Source organism: Salvia hispanica, chromosome 5 (assembly GCF_023119035.1).
Source record: "Salvia hispanica cultivar TCC Black 2014 chromosome 5, UniMelb_Shisp_WGS_1.0, whole genome shotgun sequence".
NCBI lineage: Eukaryota > Viridiplantae > Streptophyta > Magnoliopsida > Lamiales > Lamiaceae > Salvia > Salvia hispanica.
Genome location: NC_062969.1, coordinates 16,793,738 through 16,812,710, shown reverse-complemented (window position 1 = coordinate 16,812,710; position 18,973 = coordinate 16,793,738). Strand labels below are relative to the sequence as shown.

General features: G+C 36.3%; 3 protein-coding genes across 5 annotated transcripts; 1 reads left to right on the top strand and 2 right to left on the bottom strand.

Annotated features, from left to right (window-relative positions):
* Positions 1-1,584: 1,584 nt before the first annotated feature.
* LOC125186301 (xylan glycosyltransferase MUCI21-like) lies at positions 1,585-3,706 on the top strand. Its single transcript, XM_048082651.1, has 3 exons — positions 1,585-1,961; positions 2,039-2,089; positions 2,361-3,706. The coding sequence occupies exons 1-3, from the start codon at positions 1,745-1,747 to the stop codon at positions 3,614-3,616; spliced, it is 1,524 nt and encodes a 507-aa protein (XP_047938608.1). The 5' UTR covers positions 1,585-1,744; the 3' UTR covers positions 3,617-3,706.
* A 1,069-nt stretch (positions 3,707-4,775) lies between these two features.
* LOC125186872 (kinesin-like protein KIN-14L) lies at positions 4,776-10,876 on the bottom strand. 3 transcript variants are annotated; one of them, XM_048083348.1, is made up of 20 exons: positions 10,764-10,876; positions 10,534-10,613; positions 9,968-10,125; positions 9,703-9,849; positions 9,358-9,613; positions 9,041-9,132; positions 8,892-8,960; positions 8,635-8,733; positions 8,409-8,483; positions 8,204-8,285; positions 7,982-8,077; positions 7,713-7,880; positions 7,528-7,634; positions 7,262-7,440; positions 6,942-7,106; positions 6,623-6,873; positions 6,330-6,496; positions 5,381-6,189; positions 5,099-5,277; positions 4,776-5,014 (listed from the first exon to the last, which is right to left on the bottom strand). In XM_048083348.1, the coding sequence occupies exons 2-20, from the start codon at positions 10,601-10,603 to the stop codon at positions 4,938-4,940; spliced, it is 3,246 nt and encodes a 1,081-aa protein (XP_047939305.1). In that variant the 5' UTR covers positions 10,604-10,613; positions 10,764-10,876; the 3' UTR covers positions 4,776-4,937. The 3 variants fall into 3 exon arrangements, with proteins under 3 accessions (XP_047939305.1, XP_047939307.1, XP_047939306.1); XM_048083350.1 differs by having other exon boundaries at positions 9,044-9,132; XM_048083349.1 differs by having other exon boundaries at positions 10,799-10,860.
* A 2,312-nt stretch (positions 10,877-13,188) lies between these two features.
* On the bottom strand, positions 13,189-18,045 carry LOC125191301 (thioredoxin reductase NTRC-like). The gene is given in 11 exon segments (XM_048088818.1): positions 13,189-13,424; positions 13,704-13,834; positions 14,043-14,147; positions 14,230-14,316; positions 14,473-14,580; positions 14,853-15,132; positions 15,900-16,165; positions 16,886-16,991; positions 17,088-17,295; positions 17,755-17,970; positions 17,973-18,045. Coding segments are annotated over 11 exon segments (1,626 nt in total). The 5' UTR covers positions 18,031-18,045; the 3' UTR covers positions 13,189-13,363.
* Between the last annotated feature and the right edge of the window lie 928 nt (positions 18,046-18,973).

Genomic DNA, 18,973 nt, shown 5'->3' with positions numbered 1-18,973 from the left:
TATCGAGATTCCCAGTATCTAATTTTATATGCCATGTGAAAAAACAATTAAATTTTAGAATTGAAGATAGGAATAAAGGCTTATGGAATTAAAGTGCATACAAGTTTTGTACTCCTTAAAATTTAATAGTGATGTTATAAGATTTTAGGTGAACTATTATTATTGATCTATCACTTTGATTTCATTCAATTAATCACTCCTACTTATTGCATAAAAATAGTCGCATTGGTAACTAACAAAAGAGTGAAAAATGTAACGAGTTTTTATCGTACATCTAAAATCTCATAAAATCATAATACGCTACTTGAAAATTATATAATCATCAATCCATTATTCCCTAACTTCATTTTTCAGTTGACTAATGTGATCCTTTTTAACAAAGTGGAGTAACATTATTTCAGGAGTTTTAAATTTTTAATAGTTTTGGCTAAATAACCTTCAAAATGAAGATTTCATATAAATTCTTTTATTCCTCTTTATCCCACAAACTCTACGGTGAGCTTTCTTAGTTACGTTATTACTAATAAAATTATTATAGTTTTTATAATTATATTCTAGTGTTACCTCTTCATTAGGGTAAGTATTTTTCAAAGTGACACGAATTTTAAGGTGTTGAAAAATTACATTGCGCATAATTATGTAAATATAAATATTGAACACCAACTTTAAGGCCTTTTAGAGGCCTTTTCTCTATTTTTTATTTAGCTATTTTGATTTTCAATGATGACCATGCCTTGTTTACACAATCAAAAGAGAAACAACTACGAAGGGCGAGAAGGAAGAATAATGTTCATACAATAATTACTAGTACTTTTAAAATTATAATAAGACTGTATAATCTGGCAACGATATATATATGTATATAATTTTAAAAACCAAAATTTGAAATACAAATAACATGGGGGGAGGGGACAACCTTTTACTAATTGGATCCAGTCACACCGTTTTTCTATACTTATTTTTTTGCTTTAATTTAATAGCTTCAAGAATCATGCAATACAATTAGCTGTCACTGTTTACTCTGTTTTCAGTCTCCGGTAACGCGTTGATCAACTGAAAATTCAAAGTTACTTAAGAAATAGTACTGGAAATAAATTAAATTAGGCTAATTTAATTAAATGTTTTTTTTCTAAATAATACTTTTTATTAGAGGATAATTTGGTCAATTCGCAAATACTACCTCCGTCCCCCAAATTTTGACACACTTTGACCTGACACGAGTTTTAAGAAATGTAATGGAAAGGGGGTTGAAAAAGTTGGAGGGACGTGGATCATACTTTAAAAGTATTAGTTTTATAATAAAATATGAGTAGGAATGAGTTAATAGAATATGAGGTTCAATGCCAAAAATGGTAAAAAGTGAAGTGTGCCAAAATTTGGGGTGGAAAAAAATAGTAAGTATGTCAAAATTTGGAGACGGGGCAGTAATACGAGAGAATAATACGCAAAAATAAAAGAGAGAAAATTTTAAAAAAAGTGAGCGAATTATATGAAAGCAGAAAACAAAAATTCCGAGCGCGTAAAATAATGGGTCACATTGTGAAAATTAGTATTAATTCTGTTTAGAAATGAGAAAGCAAGCTTTGCTTACACAACTCAAATTCGTCTCCTATCTGTCTCTCTCAGAATATACAGCAACAAAGGAACACACCACACCTCCCTTCTTCTTCCCTAAAACCACATTTCATATATTCCTCTTCTCTCTCTCTCTCTCTCTCTCTTTCTTTGTATTGTAAGAGCAAAAATGGTAAAATACCAGAAAAATTTTCTGCACAGCCAGTGGAGAAAAGGCAAAGAATACGTGTTGATTGTAGATGAAGATTCCGGCCTTGGATTAATGTGTTCCTCTCACAAGAGATTCAAGCCCAAGTTTCTATATTTCGCATTTTTCGCCCTCGTTTCTTGCATCTTGCTCTTGTTTCCTATGCTCTTTTCCCTCACCTCCACCTTCTCTCTCTTCTGTAAGCCTTCTTTCCCCTTGTTTTTTTCCCTTCCTTGATTTCTTGTGTTATTTATTTGTTTTTGTTTTGTTTTGCAGATGAATCTGATAGAGGTGTCAAGGGTTTCCTCTGCTCCTCTCTTCCCAACGGTTAGTTTTAGCTATTCCTCTCAATTTCTTCTATTGTGTTTCTTTTTCTTTGTGTTGGAGGGGAAAGTTGATGAGAGGAGCTTTAAGAAATACAGATACCTTTCTCCTTGTTTATTGGGGTTCTTTTTTAATTGGATTTGAACACCTTATTTGGGCTACTACTATTGCAGTGGGGTAGGATGATCACCTCAATGGAAGTATTTTGCTATTCTATGCCTAATTAGTTTTTTTCACATTTGTTAATGTAAAGATGAAATCTTTTTTGTGACAGATACTCTTTGTTGTGATAGAAGTAGCACAAGGTCAGATACATGTGTGATGAAAGGGGATTTGAGAACTCACCCTGCCTCCTCATCCATCACCCTCTACCGTTCCGGTGGCCCTAACGCCACCGGAACGGCCCCATCCGACAAGGAGGAGGAGGTAATCCAGCATGAAAAGATTAGGCCCTACACAAGAAAATGGGAAGCCCATGTCATGGACACCATTGATGAGCTAGACCTCCTTGTCAGGAGTGGCTCGGGCCCCCACCACGCCTGTGACGTCCGCCATGACGTCCCGGCTGTGTTCTTCTCGACCGGAGGCTTCACGGGAAACCTCTACCACGAGTTCAATGATGGGATCATCCCCCTCTACATAACCTCCCAACAATTCAACAAGAAGGTTGTGTTTGTGATTCTTGAGTATCACAACTGGTGGATCACAAAGTATGGCGACATACTGTCACAGCTCTCCGATTTCCCACCTATTGATTTCAGCAACGACACGAGGGTCCACTGCTTCCCCGAGGCCATCATGGGATTGAGAATCCACGATGAGCTCAGCGTTGATCCTGCCTTGATGGAAGGAAAGAACAGGACCATATCCGACTTTCACGATCTCTTGGACCTTTCCTACCTGCCTCGTATCAGCAGCCTTGTTCAGAACGAGGAGCGTGAGGCGGCTGAGGCGGGAATAGTGACACGGGAACACAGTTTAACCAGGCCTAAACTGGTCATAGTAGCCAGGAACGGGTCAAGGGCGATAACCAATCAAGATGCATTGGTGAAACTTGCAGAGGAGATTGGATTCTTTGTGGAAGTTCTCAGGCCTGAGAGGAGCACCGAGCTTGCTAAAATCTACCGCGTTCTCAACTCAAGCGACGTCATGGTTGGGGTCCACGGTGCTGCCATGACTCACTTCCTTTTCATGAAGCCCGGTTCGGTGTTCATTCAAGTCATACCACTAGGTACAGACTGGGCTGCAGCTACTTACTATGGGGAGCCCGCGATGAAGCTCGGGTTGAACTACATTGGCTACAAGATTCTAGCTAAAGAGAGCTCATTGTATCAAGATTACAGCAAGGATGATCCTATACTGATGGATCCAGACAGTGTGAACAAAAAGGGATGGGAATTCACCAAGAAGATCTATCTTGATTCCCAAGATGTGAGGTTGGATCTTCGGAGGTTTCAGAAGCGATTGCTTCGCGCATACTACTTCACCAGAGCTCGAAAAAACCGGCCTTTGCGCCGTCTGTCTGTGTAAACACATTCTTTTGTTTAGTGTAGCCTCACTTTTGTAAAGATTAGTGTAATGCCATTTGTACATCAAACTACTTACTGCATTGTTTGTTTATTGACTCGTGTATGAACAACTATACGAAACTTCGAAAGCAATACATGAGGATTCCAACTGAAATCTGTTGAAATGATTGTAACTGACTGTGAGTTTCTCAGAGTATTTTTAGCTGAGGATAAAAAGTTTCTGACTTGGCCAAATTTAGGGGTGTCAAATCTTGCAGTTTGGATCATTATCATCTTATTGAGTCAACCTTATAACGACCCAACCCAATAAAGTCAAAGTCAAACCCGACTTGTTAAGAGTTGGGTCTTTATTGGATCGGCGTGATGATGACTAAATCAGTAAGGTTTTACCCAAACCCGATCTGTTGAGGAAATTCTCAACTTGAACACGATATAATACGAGTTGATACGACATAATAACATCAGGATATGACACAAACTTGATTAAATGATTAAAATATGATATTACACGATTAAACCTAATTTTTAACGTAATTTACACGATAAAAACTCGATATATATGATTTAAACATGCTTTACACCAACCTAGAGAAGAAAATTTAATTATAATTATTCAAACAATAATAATAATACTTAAACTATAATATTATTTTTAGCAGGTTATTCGAACTCAACAATCTAATCTAACCCAAAATTATCGGATTCCTATCAGACAAACCCGATAAGAACACAATGTCAATAATGCTTGACACGACGAACTCAATAAAAATTGACCAAACTCATTAATTTCATGCACTCTTATATCAAATTTACGTGTCGTATTGAAAATTGTGAACCCTAAATAAATCCACAAATTTCTTGTTGAAATTACCAAAGTTGAAAATGATGCAAGATTGAGTGATGCTAAAATCACCAATCCATTATTTAATTTTAGATCTACTTTAGTTTCGACAATGACTTAATCGCGCAACATCCATTATGCCGCGTATTACGTAAAAAAATACTAGTATCATTTCATATACAATTTGTAATTTAAGATTTTTGAAGTTTGCTTATTTCTACAGCAGCCAATTTTTTACTTTAAAGTCGGTTAAATTTCTTATTTGGGTATATACATAGTATATTTCTTTTACTACTAGTATATTAAATATTTTACAATATTAGTGTCAATCTCATAGACAATGACATTTGTGTCAATCAAGAATCCATTTTTTCCCTTGATTTCCCGTTCAAAAATTCTACAAACCTTGAACTTCTGTACAAGAAATCAAATTGTCAGCTTCTCCCAGTTTGCTTCGAGCCAAAGCAAATTTCCTTGCAATTTATAGCCAGCGTTTTGTTAACTTTGCCGAAACTCCAACTGGAGGGGGTGTCTTGGCATTTACACTCTCATTTCCATCTGCAGAAGAAGAGAAAGAGAGGTGTTCAAGGAATGTAACATAAGTGATATCATAAATTGAAATCTTGTCCTAACTAAACTCACAAGGCTCGGTTGGAATGCCCCCAATCGAAGATCGTCTAGATCTTTCTGGTGGCTGTATGCTTGTCAATGACTGCCTCCTCAAGGCCCTTGGATTAGATGATGTTGGAGACTTAGGATCATGCATCGTGCCAGTCCCTTTGAATGGTGTCATCGATTTTGTTGGTTGCTGCTGATGATTCCTGCATTTTCACATCAATTGGTGAATTTGCAGATAAGTTAAACTCATTTCAAACAAGAATAGAAGCTTTTCATGCATGAATAAGCAAGAATAGGACTGCCTACCTCTTCTCTGAGCCATTGATGAATTTCCCAATAGTTCGAAGAGACTTTCTTATCTGGGATCCTTTTCCATGAGTTGTGGAAGGCGTCTGGCCACAGTCAGTTGCCAGCGGTCTCTGGATCTCGTTCCTTGATTTTATCTGTGGTTCTGGTGTTTTTGGTGTATGTGACGGAATCACCCTCATGTTTGCTGTATCAAGCTTGATCATCGGGCTTTTCACAGAATAACTTATTGGGCTACGAGGCGCCCTTTGATCAAGCTGGCTATGATTTTGCTGACTTCTCACTTCTGGCTTTGAGATCTTGGTTATCGGTTTTGGTGATTTTATGAGGTTGGAATCCTTCTGTATATTCCTCGGACCTTCTAGACTCAATCTTCGTGAACGAGTGTTCGTAGGAGGAGTCTTGGCCCCCTTTTCCTCATGATTCTTGGATGCACCTGCTGCTATAGTGGTGCCATTTTCAATGCTTAACCTTCTGCTCCTTGGGGGAGGCGTTTTCGCCGCCCTTCTGTCATCATAGTTCATAGATACCCCTGCTGTTTTAGGGGTGACATTTTCAATGCTCAACCTTCTGCTTTTTGGAGGAGGCGTTCGCTCCGTCTGTTTAGGCTTTGCGGAAGGAGTTTTAGCCGCCCTTCTGTCATCATAATTCATAGGTTTCTCCAGTGCTGTGTTGGAGCCATTCTCGATGCTTAATCTTCTGACACGTGGGGGCGTTCGTTCTGTTGTTGGCCTTGCTGATTCTGTTACTTTCTTCATTGGAGGGGTCCTAATTTCCTTAATATCCAATGCTCTTTTTAAGCTTTCTATCTGCAAAAACAATGGAGCTTCCATCAAGCCGCATAATCATATAATCTCATCACGAGCATATATTTGACGGATTATTTGCAGATCTTTCTATCTGCAAATAATACAATTGTATAACGGGATATAATCTACTCTATACATACCTGAGCTTTGAGTTCTAATACCTCACTGCTGCTCTCTTTATTCGCACGAGCTGCACCGAGCTCTACTGTTGAGACCCTCTGTGCGAATTTCAATGTACTCATTGTCTCTCCGAAAGAATCACCCTCTGGATTCACGTGAGCAAGCATCAAGGTTTTGGAATTTCCTCCTGATCAGGAAAACTCCAATCAGTAACATTGCATCACACTTCACTCAAATTCAGACTGTGATTTTCTTTCCTAATGCATAAGATTTCATAAAAGAGCATTTCATATAGACATAGATATAGCATTACCTAAAGAATTCTGAAGAAGTAAAGTGAGCTTGCTGTTTCTGTAGGGAATATGTGAATTTTTCTGAGCCAAGGCTGTGATAACATCAACCAAACAAGAAAGAGACTTGTTTATGTGCTGTGCTTCACGGAGCCCATCACCAGTTACTTCTGACTTATCCACCCGTTCGCTGCCAGCCAGATCTACCAGATGGAGGCAGCTCCGAAGCATGCTTCCAGAAGTATCGGCACCAGAGACATGAACGGACAATACACTACAGAAACAAAGTTAGTGTGTGCTATGATGAAAATGATGAATTGCCATAGGAAGTGAACTCCTGACCTGTGTGAACGACTACTTTTACTGTTGATTGCTGTGGAACCAATAGATCGTCTCATATCACCAAGCTTCATCAAGTTTATGACATCCATTGTTGACTTCACTGGACGCAATGTAGCATCAGGAAGGGCCAAGCCGTTTTCACTCATACAACTCCGGATCTCTAATGTGCTGATAGTTAAGAAACCAATGTGCAAAAGAATAATGCATACATAAAGAAACAGAAAAAAACAATATTTGTACATTCTTTAGTTATGCCATTTAAAAAACTCTAATGAGGTTTTAACCAGTGGAAAATAAAGTGGCTAAATGAGAAAGGATATTTCTTAACGCCTGAATCTTCAGCAAGAAGATCATGGACTTGTTCATTGTAAATCTCAACCATCTGGACTTGAATTTCGTACTTGGTGAGGTCACTTCTTTGATCAGAAAGCTTAAAGAGATCATTCAGAGCCAAATAACTGATTCCCCACTCCTTCGTTGATCCACCTGGAGGGCCATACTGTCAATAGCAAGTGTCGAGCATTGCATATTAGTATACGTATATGTACACTAAATTTAACAGGAAAAGAGGTATATGCATTCTCACCATAGTATGTGTTTTGCCTGATCCAGTTTGACCATATGCGAACATACACACATTGTAACCATCCATTACAGATCTAACCAGAGATTGTGTGTCTCTGAAAACCTCATCTGAAAGACCAGATATAATTACAAACATAAGAATGGTATACAATTCCAAGCATTGTACTCGTGAAAGAATTTTCATACCTTGAGAGGATGATGGACCAAAGACATGATTAAATTGGAAAATTTTCTTTCCATCTTTTAGGGGTTTGGGGTCTTTTACCACTAGAGACCCGTCTTCTCCAATGAAATCAATAACATTTTGGACTTCAGGACTTACAGGTCTAATTCTACAATATACTCGAATATTTCCTGAAATGGGTGGAAACATACATGTAGAATAACTAAAAGATCAAACTTCTAAGATGGCAAGAGTATAGTTGTTTATCTCAGTTGATATAATCTCCACTAACCTTTCAGATCCTGGACCATATTATATAGTTTTCGATTCTCTACTACAGCCTTTTGATAACCAAGAGCAGCAGAAGACATCTCAAGCACTTGATCTCCTGAACCATGTGAACAAACAGCGAATGACTTCTGAGAGATTCATGATGCTCTAAGCAAGTAAGCATTTCCATAAGAAACATGTAGCACAATGAAGCACGTAAAAGGGTTCTCTGAGAGAAATATACCAAGTTGTTTCAAATCACTTTGAATCTGAGCTTGCAGGCATTTAGCCTCTTGCTTGGCACTCGACAACAGCGATTTAATGTTCTGCAATAGAAAATGGAATTCGATCACATTAAACCTTCTTAACTAATTGAGAGGAAAATTAATTACAAGATATTAAGATATCACATGCTGACAACATTGCTTAATACTAAATCATAAACTAACCAAAAGTTCGCCCTCTTGCTTCTTAACTTGATTCCAGTGGTTGCAAGTACCCTTCTTTAAGCAAGCTCTGCAACACTATTGATGAAATAATTCATCCATGTCAAATATAAAATAAAAGTCCCTGCTTAATGGATACAAACTCCAAATGTATGTACAGTTGACATATCTAAGAGTTTTGAAGAAAAGTCAATTCAGATTACTCTGTTTATGCTTCTTAGAATGATACCTTACGATTTTGCAAATTTGACAAATCAGCAAGCGGAACTGACTTGACATGCAACGGTGAGCAACTCCTTTCTCTTAAATGGTCCATACTGAATTTCACCTGGTTATTGATACACAAACTTTAAAATGTAGATATCTAGGACAAAATCAAGTCACCAAACTTCTAAAAAAAAAATTCTAGGCAATCTTGACAAATTTGAAATTTGAAAAATAATGCCTCTGAGATTTTCTCTAAAGTAGGGAACTTTTGTAGCTTACCTCAGGATATTTTTTTTTGAATTCTTCCTCAAAACTTGATATAATCTCGTTGAGGAAAGTCACCGGATTCTATTGAAATAAGAAGGTAGATTTAAATTTTAAATTTCTCAATAGTTCCAGAAAAAGGAGTGATGTCAGAAATTACGTACCACCTTCCCACTACGATATGAAGCAATGAGGTTATTATCTATGTTCTCCTTTGAGCAAACCATATGTTCAGCAAGAACCTTGACAATAGCATCTGTGGAAGTTACAAAATACTTAGTATAAAGTTATAAACTAGGACATACTCCAACAAACATGAACTGATGTAGGCAAAAATGCCTCTTCTTATAATGCTGCGATAGGTTTTCCAACGTAGATAATTAACAGTAACTATTTGCCGTACATATTATCCATCGCACATAGATGAGAATCATTTTTTGGCAGAAATAATATGTGAAAATTTGGAAACAAGTTAAGCTACCTTCGACCTTCCTAATATTGCTCTCTGATGGCAGTGGTTTGTTGCTGCATCCTGTCATGTCTAATCGCCTGGAACTGTTGGAAGAAACTACACTTGGAGTTCTAGGACAAATTCTACCAGCTGAATTTAAAATTAGCGGTGATCTGGGTGGTTTATAAACTCCGAAGCCTCCTGTCATTTGCTTCCATTCATGGTAATCTTTTAGTGCCAAAATACAGTCAACAACCTTAGTAGACGACCCTTCAACCAAATTTTCCTAAACACGCAAAAAACGATTCATATACATCAGGTTACGAATTACAATGCAAACGATAGTTGATACGGTAAAGGGAAATCAGTTCCTACCCTTTCAAAAACAGAAGCATCAAATATGGGAAGCTTCAGTTCTTCAACAGCAACTAAAAAATTCCGAATATTCTCAAAGTACTGATATGCTGGCAAAGGCTGGGAATCCCATGGTAACGACTGTAAAGGTGTAGTTTTCTCTATCACCTAATAATATATTGTAAAACAAAAACAATTATAGATCAAAATGATCCAAGGACCTACAAATGTGAACAATAGATGATTACATAGATATGCATGAACTCCAACAAACGAAGTAGTATACCTTAGAAACTGAACCAGGTTGAACTTTGTTGATTATATTGCAAAGGACTAGCCCATTCCTCAAACAAGAGATGAACTGTTTCTCGGATGGCTGGCTCGGTATTCCCAGTGATCCCACCAGGTAATCAAGCCAATGTACTGCTTGATATCTCCTCAAAGCTATTATTTCCAATAAAAAAATCACGAAAAACATGGAAACAGGAGAAACTTGATTAGCCTATAAATTTCCACTGAAGCTCAAACAGTTGATTCAGAGTCACAATTCACTTCTCATACATTTTCCATAAACAGAGCACACATTTGAAATTGAAACACGTTACAACCATCTTCTATAAAAGCAAAAACAAAAAAAAAGCAACAAAAGACAATTTCAAATATTCCAGAAACACTGAAAAATGAAAGATCATATCCTGGATTAATTATCTGTAAATAAAAAACAATAAATGGCTGCGATTTATTTCGAAAAAAATTCGTCATGCATGCAGATTTTCATCAATTAATCAAAAATACTAATTACACAAAACTAAATTCCAAGAAACAATCCATGTGACGACGAACAAACAATACCTGCTTCTTCAGCCCTTCTCGAAGCCAAATCCAACACACACACTGCCCCTCTACTCTGCGAATCCTCCATCAAAGCTGAACTACATTGCCATTAACGCAATTACAACGAAATTAATTAAAAACTCCAATAATTTCAACGCAATTGATCTCAATCTCACACACTAACACAATTACAGAAATAGGTTAAACACATTGATTAAAAAAAATTGAATTCATATCCAAGAACATACTCCAAAGATTTATTTCCACAAGTGAGGCTGCTTACATAGAGAGAAACCAAATCCAATCCCGTTTAGAGAGAGTAATATCAAGAACAGAATGGGGACTGTAAATTGCAATCTCAGCTGAAGAGAAGAGAAAATGTTAGTGTGTGATTAATTATATACTCCTACATTTCATTTCTTTCTTTACTTAGTTAAAAAATAAGTTTAGGCTCGGGATTCACGAACCTGTAGGCTCGGGAATCGTAACGTTACTCGAGTAAAAATTTGAATTCGATCGTGGTGTCAACTGATCCGAACCGTTGATTTTTCTTTTGATTTCAAAAGATGCTTTATGGGCTCGTTTCATTTGGGCCTTTGTATTTTTTCCATATCAATTATTTTGACTAGAATGAAAAATAAAAATTTTGAGCGTTTATTAAATTAGAGTGAAGATTTATTAAGAATAGTTTCCAATTACGTAAACTAATCAAAGATTGTAATTGCAATTAATATCCAATTAGTTTATATCTTTTCTTTTTTGGTAATTTTCCATATTAGACAGTTGGGATTGACAATACTTGCTTGTATCAATATCGATGATTTATTTGGTAGAAAGTCAAGTCATTTTATTCTAGTTATGTGTAAATAATTTATAGGTTGAGCTTCTCGATTACACTAGGAAGCTTCTCAAGTCATTACATGTTCTCTATGATTGTTCTTATTATTTTGATATGGTAGATTATATCTTGTGATTGTAATTTACTTTTATACTTGATATTGTTAATAAGTTCAACGAATATTTTTTTGAACACTTATTGAAATACTAATATTATGAGCAGACAGTAAAAAAAAAACAATTAAAAAAAAAAAAGAAAAGAACACACTCTAATCGTATTGTTAGCGGGTGAGTGAATCAGTTCACAAATTGCGAACTGCACTTATGTCCTTAATTGTTAGCATGCAGTATCCCTTATTGTTGCTAATAATTGCAATGTTTTAAGTTTTAAACACCACCATATTTATGTATCTCTCCAATTAATACTAATCAAGTATAGAGTTGAAATAAATGAACTTTGAATTATAGAACCCTTTTATTATTTATAAAGATACATCAAAAAAATTTAGATTATTTCCATTTATATAATCTTTTAATTATAGAACCCTAAAACTTTAGGCAAATTCAAATTGAATTGTCCTTTTTTATTCCAAAGATATAAAATGGTCTCTAACAAATCTATCTAACGCATTGATTATTATCAATTAGTTTGGTAACATCATTAAAAATAGGTATTGTGTACATGTAGGTACTAATTTCATTTAAATATTTTTACGTAAATATATTGAGACACAAGGAAATCGAATTAATTATTATCAATTAGTTTGGTAACATCATTAAAAAGTAGATGTTATATATGTACATGTAGTTATTTTTATAATTCGAGAATTATTTGAAAATAAAATAACTGCATAGTACTACTCCCTCCGTCTCACAAAGATTGTCTCATTTTTCCATTTCCATCCGTCCCACAAAGTTGGATTGTCCCATTTCACTTTTTATCATTTTTGTTAGTGGACCTCATATTTCACTAACTCATTCCCACTCAAAACTAATATATAAAAGTAGGACTCACATTCCACTAACTTTTTCAATTTACTTTTCATTACATTTCTTAAAACATGTATCCGGTCAAAATGAGACAATCTTTGTGAGGCGGGGGAGTATCATTTTAAGTTATACAGTACTATATTACTATTAAATATAATATCTAATTTTCTTTCATGTTTTTTGCATGAAGATGTAGAATATAAAAAAATCGACATAATGATCATTTAATTAATTGGGTGATATCACTAAGAAAGTTTAGTACATTTGTCATTTATATAATTTACACTCATAAATAACTAGACTCAAATGATTATTATCAATTTAACTGTTATACATTTATTTTCGCTTTACCAATTTTTGCTTGAAGTGCAGAGTATACAAGGAACTTGACGTAATAATCAATAGTTAGTTGGGTGATAGCATTTTCAAAATTTAAGTATACATATACATGTAATCATTTTTATTTATAGTCTTAAAAAATATATAAGAGTTTTAAAATTGTTAAAGTGTTAAAATAACTGCACTTCTAACCCATATAGAAAGAACAAAAGTCCTAGTTTGAGGAAGTGGACAAAAAGGAGAAATTGGATGGTGAATATTGGAATTAACAAATATAGTAGGACTTTTTTTATAAAAAATGATTGTTACTTGTGAAATAATGCTGAAATAATTTGGAGTTGAGATTTATTTTTAGGAAGCTTATATCTAGTAAAATTCAAGCTCAAAGGCATTCAAAAATGAAAGCTCAGTCGAATTAAAATGGTAGTAATATAATGTGAGCAATAACCGATAATTCAAAAATTTCAACGAATTTTCTGTACGATACAAGTAACTCAATCCAAAAAATGACAAGATTGAAGCTCCAAAAAAATAAATAGCGGTTTTGTACATTTAAATAAGACTATTTCGAAATATACAATCTCAAAGGCAAAAGAAATGATATATCTTTTTCTGTTTGGTACAATTCCTACACATAAAAATTGAGTCACACATAAGTAATGAATAAAACTTGAGCATCACCTTATTTATTTGCTTCAATGAATTCTCTATACTCTTTCTTCATCTTCACACCCGATACAGTCCTATACATTCAAATCAAAAATCAAGATCAACAAAAATATAGTACTACCGTACATTTTTCTCAACAACAACGTTTTAGGTTAACAACGTATTATATTGAGATAAGCAACTCATTATCCCTGCGGCACGAGGAAAAACATCACAAAGCTATCTAGATAAGATGAAAAATTAGGTTGGTGCTATATCTGAGACGAATGCAACAGGTTGTAGTACATAAAGGAATCGAAATGTTGATGGTTAGGACAAAAAATACCATCTTCAACGCTCCAAATTTAACCAACCTGATCATTTCCTTGTTCTTGAAAAATTGTACACAAGGTGTGCCCATGATTCCTGCAGCCTCAGCTATCTCTGGATCTTCCTCAATGTCAATCTCGACCAAATGGACGTGCTGGTTGAATTCATCTATGACCTGCCACATCGAGAGGTTACAGATAGCATTGTAATTTTGGTATGCAGCGGGAAATGGGTAGATGAAATACAAATACTTAAATCATCATGATATAAAAACTTCGTAAATTATGCATTTGGAATTAATTTTCTACTTAACAATATGCATAGTGAGTGTCTTAACCCAAAACCTGTGCACCGTTAATTATAGACTAGACACGGACATGTACCTTGCTAAGAATTGGTTTCAGTGTTCTACAAGGGCCACATGTCGGTGATGTATAAAGCACGCAAACGAGTCTTGGGCTTTCATGGTACAGCTTCCGCAGAGCGTACTGGAGAGAGGACATGGCATGTAATAATAGTATTGGTTGAACGAGCAAATGAATGAATGAACTTAACTTGAGAGATTCATACCTGACCCCTGTGCTTTGTTACTGTCATATCAAAACCTTCCTGAACATCTCTGTCAGTGAATTCTTTCTTAACCTCTTCAGTAACAGGCTGTACTCAACAGCAAATATAAGATTAACTTACATCAGCACGAAACACAATAGCCAGACTAAAAAATTAAATCAAAATGGCAAAATTTTTAATTGTTAGTTTTCACTCAATCGCATTTAATGAAAGTGAAACTTAGATGTTATAAGAGTAGCTTGCCTGGTGAAATTCAATCAGTAGGTTTTCACTTGTTAGATATCTTTCAACAGAGAGAGCAGCAATGCATCCCGATCCAGCTGCAGTTACTGCTTGCCTCCACTCATGATCCTATTTATTGGTAGCATATAAAATTGTAGTCCATGAGATTTTCACAAGGCCGATACTTTGGAAACAAGAAACATAAAATACTAAGATGAATAGAAGGGACATAAATTTTAAATTGCATGCCGTAAAGCATAACATGTTAGCCATGAGAAAATAGTGATGAATGCAACTGTTTTATTTAAGATTTTGTTACTGAAAGGCAAAAGCAATCAATAGTCAACTGCAATAAAGATATCAAGGTAATGCGACAGAAGAGGACCTATGGAATACTATACCTGTACATCACCAGCGGCAAATAAACCCTCTACTGAAGTTTTAGCAGAACCTTCCTGGACCAAAACATAGCCAGTGGAGTCGAGATCAACCTGGCCTTCTAATAAATGGCTATTCGGTGAATGACCTATCCCATAAAACAAGCCTTTCACTTCCAAAACAGACTCCTCATTACTGTCACTCTTTCTGACCAATATGCCTGACATCTGCCCTTTGTTGTTGCTCACAACATCCACTGCTTCTGTATTGAAGTGGGCGGTGATATTTGGATTGTAAAGTACTCTGAAACATTCGCCATAATCAACCTGTTAAACAAACATTCAGGGAGTTGAAACTTAAAAAACGTTGCTGATTAGTAATTGAATTGGCCCGAAAAAACAGTCAATAATATACATGTATGGAAGCCAAAAGTAGAATCATAGCATTTCTTTTTTTTTCTCCATAAGTAAGTCCTGTACTAATACATGTATGGACAGTAAAATGCTATTTTCAGTTCTAAAATGCTACACTCAATTCTACAGTGAGGTCAGGATAGTGTATTTTCGAAGGAGGTGCTTGGCATGATGGAATGGAATGACGATAGGAATGCCTGGTATGCACAGGAAATAGAAAAGGAATAGAATCGTAATTCCTTGATTGATTCCATCCACAGAAATAAGACCCTATGAATGGAATAAAACTATGTATTACTAAAGTACCCTTTCTTCTCTCTAATTCTGACTCAACACAGACAGAGAGGGAGGGTGTGTTCACAAAGGTATCTAGGAGAGATGCCCTAAATTTTCTAAAGCTGATATTGTAAATATATATAGGTAATTTTATCAAATGTAAATTTAGAAGGATCATGAATGGATAATAGGAAGGGTTAGGGAAGGAATGACTATTTGTAGGAATCGTGATTCAGAATAAAAATATATTCCAAGCAAAGGAATGGAATAAAGGTAGGGATGGCCATTCCATTCCCTCCTCAAAACATTTGTTAAAGCAAACAGCAAAAATTCCACCACACAACTTTAAAAGATAAGTTGCAGAAGTACATATGTGTTTACCTATCTTGCATTGCCTTCGATGCCCTAAGATGGTCCTTACGAATAAGTAAGTGAACATGACGAGCATATTTAGTCAAGTACAAAGCTTCCTCAGTAGCAGTATCACCTCCCCCAACCACAGCAAGGACCTGGCCTTTAAACAATGGGGATGCTCCATCACAAATAGCACATGCACTGATTCCTCTACACCAAAATTCTTCTTCTCGAGGCAATCCCAGTCTCCTTGCTGTAGCTCCAGTAGCGTAGATAATACTGTGGCAATTTACCTGGAAAACCAAGAAGGAATTATAAAATAAGTTCAATGTTCTTTGAAAAATTGAGCTGGAGATACACAAGAAAGCCATCAATCAATCAAAGAATGTAGTAAATGCAGAACTGAATTTGGTATATAAAATACAGAGTAGACCGATTTGGAAAGATATGAATCTATAAATCCAAAAAGATTGTTTCTAGATACATCAGCCAAAACAAGGCTTACTGCACACGCAACTAAAACTGTGGAGTTAGATGAAATAAAAATACCAAATAATCTGCATCACTATCTTAAGAATGCATTTTTCACTATGATATGACCTATCTTTCACTGCAGAGAATGAAACCAGGCACTTCATGCAATTAATGGAAGTAAACAGATGAGTAATAAATCAAGATATAACATCACAAAATTCATGAGAAAATTTCATGCCATATAAAACAAACATTGAGTTTAGAATTCAATAGTGAAGATTCAGATTTTAAAGAAGATGAATGATCAACAAAAAAAAAATACTAAGGACCTTCTTCGTATGATGCAATGGCATGTGATTCCTACTTCCATTCTATTCATTTGCTTGGTACGATGGAATGAAATGAAAATGCAAAGCAAATGCATAGAAATTGTCGTTCCATTCCATTCCACTCTCATTTCATGCCATTCCATCATAGCAAGAAAGCCTAATTTAGATATCAAATATGTAAGAAATGAAAACTGCCAAAACAAGCACCACCTTGCGTTCACTACTTTTCACAGTAAATGGTCTGTTTTTCAAATCAATGAATTCCACGTCTTCTTGATATAATTCTGCTCCCCAACGCTCAGCTTGTTTTCGCATCCTGGTCAAATAAACACAATTCTTTCAGTCAAAAACACGAACATTAAGAATCTCAACATAACACATCAAGCCAGAAGCAGTTCTTGAATCCCAGTACCTATCCATCAAGTCCGGACCCGTTATTCCATCTGGGAAGCCAGGGAAGTTCTCCACTTCAGTCGTGGTCATCAGCTGTCCTCCTGGAACACCACCTACTTGGAATCCCTCAAACACTACCGGCTTCAGGTTGGCTCTAGCTGCATATATTGCTGCTGTGTATCCTGCTGGACCCGATCCTATTATTACCACATTCTCGATTCCCGTAGCTGCAATAGAGAGAGATTTGCTTCATTTAAGAGAGATGCAGAAAAAATAAGTGATAGACATATCCATGCACAATAACTTCCTCTCTGTCTCTCTCTCAACATTAACAAATCCAAGAACAAGAACCTCTCTCTCTCGACGAATCCAACGGTTCCAACCACGCGAACTTCAAACGTAACGAGTAGCATACAAAAGGCACAATTCTACTCAAACAGACCTCAATTCTAAAACCTAATTGGAAAGATTTCTATACAACCTATAGTAACTCATGATAACACACACATTTTCTATCAATTCCTCTCAACAATTCCTGCATAAATATCTGCTCTCTCTCTATACATATATAATCAAGGTCATCACAATCATAAATAATAGCACATAAACGCAAATGAAGCATGCAAAATAATCACTACTTAACTCAGTCAAAAACAGTCCAAATCACAGAAATTCCAATCCCGTACCTGAAGATGTCGGCTGCTCATCCACCGAACTCGCCGCCGAAATGGCGAGGCGCGGAGAGCTGCAAATCCGGAGGTGACTCGGCCGGCCCGAGAATCCGGCGGGTCGGCGGCGGGTCAAGCCGCCGCTCTGAAGGAAGATAAAATTGCTGCGAGAAGGAAGGAGGGCGTTGGAGAGAGTGGTCGCCATAGCTGAGAGAGAAGGAGGGACCGGAATCTGAATTGAGGTCCGGCACCGGAAACGACGCCGTTTGTTATCTTTGGGTGAATGAATGCCATTGGTTTCGGACACTACGATATCTCTTTAAAGCCATCAAAATTCTTTTGGAATAACACCAATTTGATTTCTAATTTTCATTTTTGCTACTGCATTTTACTCTACTTTTCCAAAATTCTGGAATTATACAATTTTAAATATTTATAAAGAGAAGATTATTTCGAATGTCATTGTACATTGTATAAAGAACAAAAAATGCAGTGAAATTCATTGAGGGTTCACACGAGTACACGACAATAATGAAAAACTATAAACGACAATGAAATTGTTATATGGTAGAAATTTTGATTTGTGAGTTCTACTACTATCATCCCGCCTATAGTAATGTAGGCAAAGACACTGAGGACACGTTCGGTGTTCATTAAATGACCACAAATGTGGTCAAATTACGGCAAAAAAGCAGGTTTGTTGTTCCGTAGATGAATCTGCATGGCGCTCGATTTCCACTCGGGCACGCACTGTTACGTTTGACTTTCGGAAGAGATGAATCATCCTGCCCACTTGATATTGGAAAACTCGTCCGCTACAGTGCACAAGAATTGGTGTGGAGATTACCAAAGTGTCCCTCAAATTTTCGGGTTTCCCCCCACTAACACATGCGTGTGCATTTTTGAGTTTTGCATTTGGGGATACTTTCTCTCACCACATTGCACTCCTTGGAAGTTGTTGAAGACCCGGTGGCGAAGATCCACATATTTCCGGCGCTTCCAAACCGTCAACGCGTTCAAAAGTTGATCGGTATCGTTGTGTCTAATGTATACCCCTTCCAACGTTTGTCAAATCTATTTTCTTGGTCCTAAATGAGTTTTGTGTGCGGTTTTAGATCTAGTTGCTAACAGAATGAGGTGAAAAGACTAACGCCAATATATTACAGACGGTGGTTGCTAGAACCATAGTTTGAAGAGTGATTGCGTATAGGAAGTTGGATGTTGGGCAGGTAACGTG